Below are 9,644 nucleotides of genomic sequence, written 5' to 3'. Positions count from 1 at the left end.
CTCCACTGCACAGTGGTGCAAACACCTAATGAAAATAGCTTTAATTTTAGAAATCAAACCAAATACACTACATTGCTTAGTTTTTATTTATCGAATTGAACACTTTTCAAAAAACTTACTTAATAAACTTAATGAGTAAATAGTTTCATGTCAGACCCTGGAGTTTCGAGGCAAATTATGGATGTGTATTTTAATCCGAAACTTTGTCAACTAAGGCAATAGACCACAATCCAAAATGTAAACTAGATTCGAGTTGCAATTTGCTGAAAATGCTCCAACATTTAGGATATACTAAGGATAAAATCTTTGGAGTGACCATTATGGCAGTATTTGCATTTTCGGATACAATCACGTCTATGGATCGATAAACGATATCATAATGTAACGTGTACCCTTGGTCACAAGAAGACCCTCATGGAAATGGGTCAAACGACCTGGATGCATCAGCATCCATCCCTTCTTCGTCTCCGTCACGGAGCAGTTGTAGCGCAAAAAGCGGCAACCGCCGCCCTCGTAATCTTCGCCGACATTATTCATGGCAATGTTAATGGTGTACGTGGAGGAATCGTGATGAGGACGCAGCGAGGGCTGCTCATCGGGACGATAGCGCACCATGAAGTTCATCAGCGAACGCACCGGCTATAAATGGTAAGTAAAAAGAAATTAATTAAGCAATTAAATGCTTATTAAGGGATGCACTTACGTTGTGATAATAGCCCGTAAAGACGCGCTCCTGCAGTGGACGCACAAATATATTCAGGAACTTCAAATAGAGCGTGTCAAGTCCGACCTGACGCATATGAATGTCCCGAGTGGGAACCGCCTCGTAGCCGCCCTCCAAGCGCTTGTCGCTGTTGCTACCATCGGACCACTTGCCGTGTCCCTCCATGATGGCAACCAGATCATCGCAGAATGCCTCAGTGACCACATGGAACCAGTAGACATCCGGACATGGCTGTGGCACGGGAATGCTCTCGTTCAAAAAGTTGGCATAATCTGGATGAATGTACTTCTTGGTCCAATCGTAGCGATTGCTCAACAACGTATGGAAATCGGGACGAACAACGCTGCTGTTGAAGTTGTCCACATTGACCAGATGGCCAAGATTGCGCTGATTGCTTATGAACATGAAGATGCCCTGCAGCGAGAGAGTGAAAGGAAATTCATTATTAACTATCAAAAAAATGAAACTTCCTAAAATATTATATGAAAATCTAATAGTAATACCGAAATATTTCTAAAAATGTATTCATTTAAAAAATAGAATTTACATTGAAACTAAAAACATACATATTTTAATGTGCACATAAAATTAATAAGAAAATTAAATTTAAACTTAATAAAAGCAACTTTTTTTGAAGAGGTGATTAGTGACGGGATCTTATGAAAGAATTTAGAATTATTAAGATAGATTGTAGAAAAATATAAATAAAAAAACGTTACATTAATGTTGAATTTTGAATCCAATAAAGTTAAAATAATATAATAAATAAATAAAGTTAAGATCTTCAACCAAATACAATAAGAGTAAACAATTTAATATAGTTATTTGCTTAATACAAAGCAAGTAAATGAAATGAAAGGAATTTAATAAATTATTTTGTTTACTCACAGCATTTCGGAGGGATTCACACAAGGCCATATCGGGATCGAATTCTTTGTGCTCGAATTTGATGGCATCGAAAGCGCTGTGCTTGATCAGATAGATGCTCGTGACATGTGGCACGTTGAAAATGCCGCTGAAATGTGAGAGAAGGAGACAGAGAGACTGTGAGATAGAGGTTCAAAATAAAAGATAGGTGATATACATATGATATTCGCATTGGGTGAGTGACGCAGATTTGCAACAATGTTGTGGAAATGGAAAGTAGTCAGAGCGAAAGAGATGTCGAGCCAGGCAAACAAAGAGTAAAAGAGAAGGACAGACAGACAGACGGATAGAGAGAGGGCGACTCGGTTCGCAATTTAATTCAATCAGAATCAACAAACAAGCAGCAACGTTGTACGGGGGCCAAGCCAAAGCGCATTCAACACTCAGATACGAGGATCGACGGATCGCACAAAAATGCTCTATCCCTGGTTTATCCAGTGCAAAATCAAAACATTTGCTCTGCTCTATCTGCTGCTCTTGAGCGATCTCTGTCAAGTGCAATCGCAACGTAAGTAGATGATCTACCACAAAATATATTCAAAAATATTTCATCAAACACTTCTTCTATAGGAAGCACCGGAGGTCGCAATGTGCTCCGTCGTAATTACACGGGCAAGAAACCTGTCGTCATTCAGCACCGATCACAGGATGCAGTCAGCTACTACGATCACGAGAATGTAAGTTAAGAACACGCTTAGCTAAATCGGTATTCTAATATTTGCACTGCTATTCTTTAGGGCGCCAAGATCATCAAGTCTTCGCACTTTGAGCTGGACTATACGCTGGGCCGCAAGATCACGTTCTTCTGCATGGCACAGGGTGAGAATTGTTGTACAACTTTAATAGAATAGTTATTACAAATATCTCTGTTTATAGGCAATCCACGTCCCACTATAACCTGGTTTAAAGACGGCGCGGAATTGTATCAACATCGATTCTTTCAGGTGAGAGAGTTCACATAAAATTCTTTAAAAAGTATATCTAATAAATCTTGCTTCTTAGGTTCACGAATCTCATCCAGAACCTGATATTATCAAATCTAAAATGGAAATAGATCCAACAACACAAATGGATGCTGGTAAGTGTAATGAAGAAATAACTAGGTTATTCTACACATTATAAATTAAAAAAAAAAAAAAGATAGATCCTAACTCTTTACTTTTTATCTATCTTTCAGGTTACTACGAATGCCAAGCCGATAATATATATGCGATTGATCGACGAGGTTTCCGAACTGACTATGCCATGGTTAACTTTTAAGCAACTTTCCTGAACTCTTCTATACTCGATTTTATATATACTTATTATACGATATACATACATGGATATGACTTTTAAACTTCAAGTTCGTTTCATTTATTGCGCTCTTGCTTTCGTATTTGAATTGCATTATTTGTTTGTATTACTTTTATTCTCGACCTTTCCTCGATTATCTAGTTTCTCACTCTATCGCTATCTATTTTTGTCCCTTTCTATCTGTGTGCGTTTACCGACAAATTGTCTCAATTAACTGATTGAAACAATTTTTTTGCATTTATTTTATTAAAATGTGTGCAAGCAAAAGTAAATCAACTGTGCCAGTTCCATATGCAAAACAGTTCAGTTATGTATTGTCGCTAATCCGCAGCTATATCTATGGCACAGTGGTTGGAAATATAGACAACTAACTATAGGTTTTCTTTATTCTAAGGGAATAACTGAATGAATTCTTGAATTTGCACTAAGAACTCTAGAAATTTGTTTCTGCTAATAAAACAAAATTAGTAACTTCATTTTTGTCCTATCTAATTTCGTAAATACAAAATTTCGAAATTATAACTGAATTATAAAAAAAAACAAATTTAAAATCTTTACTACATTTTAGCAGATTTCTAAAAATAAATGAAAAAAAATGGTGAGTATTGATAACAGATCTTTGTTATCTCTGCACAAAAGATCCGCAATTCATTTTTACAAAGACCAAATATATTAGACCACTGTGCCCAATGCCAAATATGGGGAATATAGAATGTGTCGCACTTATCCAAAACTACCGAAAGAGGTGGCCTTTGACCAACAGTTACAGATACATACGCAGATACAGATACAGATAGAGATTCAGCGAGTGTTGTGGACAAATCAAATCAAATGAAATTGAGTGAAATGTGGTAAAACATGCGAAGCTCGACAGCATCGAAAGCGATCTGGAGAATGGCAACCAACTGTGCGAGGCACAGTGCGGATTAAATGGAAATGGAAGAGACGCCAATTGTGGCAAATTAGATGAGCCGCAGTCAGAGCGAGTTTGATGTTGATGATGCTGTTGCTGTTGCTGCTAATGATGCTGCCTCTGCTGCTGATTCAGTCGCACCGCAGACGAGATTCGCACAGCAACGCAACGTTTCTGCTTATTTTCTAGGGGGATTTCTCAAAATGCAATTGAGGTGTCTGCTCATCTGCCTGGGTCTGAGCCTGGGCCTGCTTATGTTGACAACACCGGTCTGCGAGGCACGTCGTGGTCGCGGTCGAGGACGCACCAAGTCCCGTGTCCAAATCGGTTTACCCATCACTGGCAAATATCGTGATCCCGAATCGGATCAATACTACAATAACAATAACGTGAGTACGCAATAGAATCGCTTCTCAAATCAAACTAATTTTCTGTGCTTGCTTTGTGTAGGGTGCCAAAATCTTGCAGGCTTCGCACTTTGATCTCGAGTACGTGCTGGGCCACAAGATTGCTTTTCTGTGCGTGGCCAAGGGCAATCCTCGACCGCACATCACTTGGTACAAGGACGGTGCCGAGATCTATCAGCATTTGTATATGCATGTGCATGAATGGCGCATTGGGGATGATCGCGTTAAATCGAAGATTGAAATCGATCCGGCTACACAAATGGATGCCGGACTTTACGAGTGTACGGCGGACAACATGTATTCTATAGACAGACGCAGTTTCAAGACAGATTTCTCCATTGCCTTCGATTAACGTACGTGCGTGCGATCTTTCCCCAATACACACATATTATTTTGTAAGCAATAAAGTTGAGCTTTAGAATGTAGTTGGTTTTGTTCGCTTACACCAAATCCCGTTTCACAATATCCACGTAGTCATGGGAGCGTGCATAATAACCGCCATCGGAGAGTGCGCCCCAGAAGTTGCTCCACAGCTCGTAATATTTGTTGAACAGCGGCGCCACAAATTGTCTGTAAAAAGGGAGTAATAGTTAATCTTCAAGTTTAAATCCAAACTGAGTGCAGTTACTTGTTCAGCTTGAGCAGCTCGCGGAGCACAGCTTTGTCGTCAATATGCGCTTCGCCATCCACTACGAATAAGTAGTCACTGTGATGCTGTTGCGCCTTGTCACTACAGAGAAGAAATAACAGCAATTAGTATTGAAACCCAATGAGACTCTCAGTGTTTACTCACAGCGCCAATTGGCGACCAGAGCGTTCGTCCAGTAAATCTGTGGACAGCACAAACTTGGCGCTGGCATATTTCTTGCCGTGTTTTTTAACATATGCCTCGATGAGTTCGTCGTGCAGCGGCACACTCGTGTACATGTATAAATTCAGATGATCTTTGGGATAATCGATCTTCTCGATGCCCTCCAGAAACAGATCGAAGAAAGGCACAGCTTGAGGCACAATAACAGCCAGCGTAACCACAGGCAGTTGCTTCTCCTAGAAAGTATCAAACAATTATTATAAAAACCATTTATTAGGTCAGCAATCTCTACTTACATTCAGCTCCAAGATATATTCCTGGCAAACGGTGCAAATGCCACTGAAAGTCTTGGCCAAATAATTGCCATATGCATTCAAGTCCACTTTGCTCAGTCCATTGCCATGAATGATGGCGGGCGTGGTCATGAAATCAATGTTCTGCAGCGTGCCCTGATTGGAGTCCAGATCCACCTTCAGCTTCACATCATTCTTGGCACCATGCAGACTCTGGAAGAGTCGCGATTGTGTGTCCAGTTTCATGCCCAGCTTGGCACGCTTCGTCTCGTCGAGAAACACTTTCGTAAAGTACAATTGATCATCGCCGGTGTCCTCGATGGGCTCCTCGAGCAGAGCATAGACTTGGGGAGCATAGCCAATGAAGGCACCAGAGTTTAGGTAACGCGATGCCTTGCCTTCCACCTCGGGATACTTGTTGGCAAGACTCTTGTCAGGCCAGCAGAACTTTTCTGCTGAGAACAACAACTTGGCACCCGTCTCCTTGAACTTCTCCAAAATCTCCTCCAGGCGTGCGGTAATAATAACATCGTAGCTGTCCAGGAAAACCAATTATAGTGAGTAAAAATTTATAATTTTTATAATCTTGTTTGCTTACCTGTCGGTGAACATAATCAGTGTGTCCTGTGCATCCTTCAGGGGCTCAATGGCTTTGCGCAGCAGATTGATCTTGACACCGCCGCCGGCTGTTTTCATGTCACCTCCAGTCCACTCCTCGCCCATCCCCAGCGTGGTAACCTGGAATTTAAAAAGGATTTTGAATACATAGTTTATAATAACTAGTATTTTTATTATTCGAGGAACCCAGTAAGGAGAACCCAGAGTCAAAAGATTTCTTGCTACATACTCTAATTATGATTAAATGCATAACCCGTCAATTTATAGTATAGATTACACATTTAATAAATGTTAATAGAATAATTAAAAACTGTTATCCCAAGTCAACTTACTGAAAAATATAGAATCTTAAGATGTTATATTATGGTTTTTACTATAAATAAATATAGATTGTTATAAATATATCCTAAACAAACAACATTGCAGTCTATATCATCTTAGGAAACAAACAAGTTTGTTTAAAGAAAATTTCAGTTTTCTTTAAATCGTTTCAATCGAAACTGCTTGATATAGAAATCCGCTCAGTTTTTTCATTATACATATATGTACATCATTTCATAAAAGATAATTTTAATATAGTACGTATTTGAATGGAAACCTAAAATTCTGAAAACATATGTGTAAATACTTTCAAATTCAACCTGAAAATCATGCTATATATATTTGTCACTAATTTGTCAACTAAATTAGATTCAATGTTAGCGTTTAGCAGCGCAGTATGTTAATAACATTTAGTAATATTATATATGTAAAATAAACGCAACTCTTTAAATGTCGCAAGTTCACACATTTCTCGAAATTCAAAAGAAATGTGAAATTCAAGTAATGCTTCCAGTACAAAAGCCGGGTTAACCGGCTTATCAGCAAATATTTTGTGTACTCCAAACCAAAATAATGTCGTATGTATGTATGTAAATATATAATATTATATATGGATGTGCTTATGTGCCTTGTGAAAGATCAGTTGACATAAGGAAACCGGGCACAGTATTTGAAGTGATAAGCACTGAAATCATCTTGTATGTGGTACATAAATGGAAAGTTCTAAGCTATCATTAGACTAGTCGGCAACTGAATTGTGCTAATTACCCCCAGTTTCCAGTTCCCCCTCCCGCTCGCTCTCTGTCTCCCACATTTGATGTATGACTACGTGATTAAAAAGACTGAATACTACAAAGTAAACATCGAGAAACGGACTGTCCACATGTGTGCACTCTATGGTGCCCCATAATGCCTCATTTTCAGTCTCAGCCAATCTGTGTGAGGCACATCAGAGATGGAGCGTCATCTGGAAGCGAAACGCCGGATGCTTGGACACACACAGACACTCACACCCGCAAGCAACCCATACAAAGTAATAAAAGTGTGCCGCAAAGCGAGATATGTACATATGTCGCTTTATACATAGTCTTACATAGATTGGAAGCACAGACGACACTTTTAATCAAATTTCAAATTCATTTCAATAAAAACAATATAAGCTCATTGAAATGAATGCGCTGGCATTTTGTTCGAAACCTAACAGTAAATCGATCGTAATGAAGATCGTAATATGATATTTTATATCAAAAACTGTGCTCAATATGCAAACTTTTAACCAATTTTAAGCTGATAAATTTGTAATGTTTAATATATTAAGTCTTTGAATAGAATCTAACTGTAATACACTCATAATATAGAAATCAGCATAATATTTGAGACAAAAACCGGTACAATTTCTATTCATTAAAAACTTAACGATTATTAAATTACAATTCTGCAACAAAATTCTAAAGTTAACAATGATAAAAATAAATTTTTATGCTTAAAAAAAAAACATTAAAGTATGATTACGTTATTCTATAGTCGGCAAATATGTAAGTTTTATTGCAATACTTTAAAATGATAGAAATTAATGTCTTTTTAGCTTGTTTAAATGATTGTACAAAGTAGAACTCATAACACTTAATTTTAATGTGTGATGCTAAACAAAATTTGTACACAAATATCTGATCTAAATACACATCGCAAAGCTAAAATTTCTGGAGCACGATTTGCATAACAAATTTTTGGCAACCACAAAAAAAAAGACAATAGAAAAGTTCTATAGAAATCTACAAACAACCGTTAGCGGTTTTTGTGGACACCCTTTTTCAAATATTGTTAATTTAATTATAAGATTCATTGTATGCATTTATTTAAAGAACTCACCTCAATATCGTAGACATGTGAGGAACGTATGTAACGGCGATATCCATCAGTTGGTTCACTGGCCACGGTGAAGACTTTGATTTTATCTGTTTGATCAGAAGAGAAGGAAAGAGTGATGGGTGTTCATTAAATACCACAATTACAAAATTAGTAGGCGAGATAATACCCTTGAAATAGAGAGGTAGGTAACGTAAAACTAAATCATGCAATTTTTTCGGTGATCTTAAATAACCTAAAAGTAGGTATATTAATTAATCTTGTTGAAATTTGTGACACACAGAAATAAATGAATATAATATCAAAGTATAACTAGTCTTATTTATTCACTTGAGGAATCAAATATACTTTTAATATAAGATTCTATAATTTCTTTACTCTATTTTTCCAATTAAAGAAAAATGATTTTTTTATTATATCTGATGTACTTGATGTATAATATAATTAAGCATCTTCCAATTAATCTTTTTTTGAGTACAGTATTTTCACAATAAAAATAATCTGATTGACTAATCAAAACTATATTAATAAATTGGAACCTTTCTTAATTAAAACCATAGTTAGTCAAGGCTTTGACTTTAAGCACAATTGAAAAATCAAGATTAGTAATTAGAGCACGTATAACAATTAAACACATACATATATGTATTATAGGTATTTCTCCCTTTATCCTTTCGTCCAATCAGAATGCAGGAGCATACAATACATATTGCTAACCTAATTTGTGTGTCAGGGACACAGGAGTTGAGCTGGGAAATTTAAGTGGGCAGATAAAAAATCTCTATTGCACTTAGTGCATGTGAAAAGCTAATGCACCAAGTGCAATTAAGGAAATTCCGAGAATCACAATTAAACAGAAACAGAGCAGCATCTATTGCACTTTTAATGTAAACGACCGCTAGGCAGGGCAAAGGAACAAGAAGAAGCAGGGGCCAATGGAATGTAAACAAAAACCGCAATCAAACAGATACAATGCACGCACACACATGCGACTGCATGAGCGTGGGTGAAGTGCATATGTGTATGTGTATGTGTATAAGCAGGCTCGCAACGTTAAATGCATGCAATTTAATATTTTTAGTGCTTTCGCCTGTCTAATTCCAGTGATGAACTCATTGTGTGCAAAAAAAACCAGGAACAAACCATTGAAATTGGATGTTGATGCATCTACAACGGGGGCAGCCACTACGCCATCAGCGTCCGCCTCAATTTTCGTGTGAGCTCCTTGCAAGAATAACAAGAGCGACGCCAAAAACAATAACAACATCGCTGGTGAGCGCCAAAACAAAGCGCTTTGTTTATGTTGCTGCTGCATGTTTTTCTCGCTCTTTTTCGCACTGGCACTTCACAAATTAAAACAGTTCTATGTTACGATAATTGTTGCATATTCCGGCGAACAGAACTTTTGTTTAAAACGACACGAATTTGCAGTTCCTCCGCTGCGCAGCCGAACACAACAACGAAGAAA

At 37.7% G+C, this 9,644-nt stretch overlaps 3 protein-coding genes across 3 annotated transcripts; 2 read left to right on the top strand and 1 right to left on the bottom strand.

The window, feature by feature from the left end:
- Positions 1 to 63: 63 nt before the first annotated feature.
- LOC117567184 (procollagen-lysine,2-oxoglutarate 5-dioxygenase) lies at positions 64 to 9,635 on the bottom strand. The gene is made up of 10 exons (XM_034247009.2): positions 9,320 to 9,635; positions 8,180 to 8,265; positions 5,970 to 6,109; positions 5,375 to 5,906; positions 5,061 to 5,314; positions 4,896 to 4,997; positions 4,712 to 4,837; positions 1,613 to 1,739; positions 704 to 1,138; positions 64 to 639 (listed from the first exon to the last, which is right to left on the bottom strand). The coding sequence occupies exons 1-10, from the start codon at positions 9,489 to 9,491 to the stop codon at positions 355 to 357; spliced, it is 2,259 nt and encodes a 752-aa protein (XP_034102900.1). The 5' UTR covers positions 9,492 to 9,635; the 3' UTR covers positions 64 to 354.
- LOC117567185 (immunoglobulin domain-containing protein oig-4) lies at positions 2,004 to 2,996 on the top strand. Its single transcript, XM_034247010.2, has 6 exons — positions 2,004 to 2,159; positions 2,222 to 2,328; positions 2,389 to 2,470; positions 2,528 to 2,595; positions 2,654 to 2,729; positions 2,829 to 2,996. Exons 1-6 carry the CDS (start codon positions 2,066 to 2,068, stop codon positions 2,909 to 2,911), a joined length of 510 nt encoding a protein of 169 aa, XP_034102901.1. The 5' UTR covers positions 2,004 to 2,065; the 3' UTR covers positions 2,912 to 2,996.
- On the top strand, positions 3,947 to 4,675 carry LOC117567186 (immunoglobulin domain-containing protein oig-4). The gene is made up of 2 exons (XM_034247011.2): positions 3,947 to 4,249; positions 4,311 to 4,675. Exons 1-2 carry the CDS (start codon positions 4,064 to 4,066, stop codon positions 4,617 to 4,619), a joined length of 495 nt encoding a protein of 164 aa, XP_034102902.1. The 5' UTR covers positions 3,947 to 4,063; the 3' UTR covers positions 4,620 to 4,675.
- Positions 9,636 to 9,644: the final 9 nt, after the last annotated feature.

The sequence above is a fragment of the Drosophila albomicans genome, chromosome 3 (genome assembly GCF_009650485.2).
Source record: "Drosophila albomicans strain 15112-1751.03 chromosome 3, ASM965048v2, whole genome shotgun sequence".
Classification (NCBI taxonomy): Eukaryota; Metazoa; Arthropoda; class Insecta; order Diptera; family Drosophilidae; genus Drosophila; species Drosophila albomicans.
Note: the sequence above shows the minus strand (reverse complement) of the source record. Positions and strands in the feature narration are given on the sequence as shown.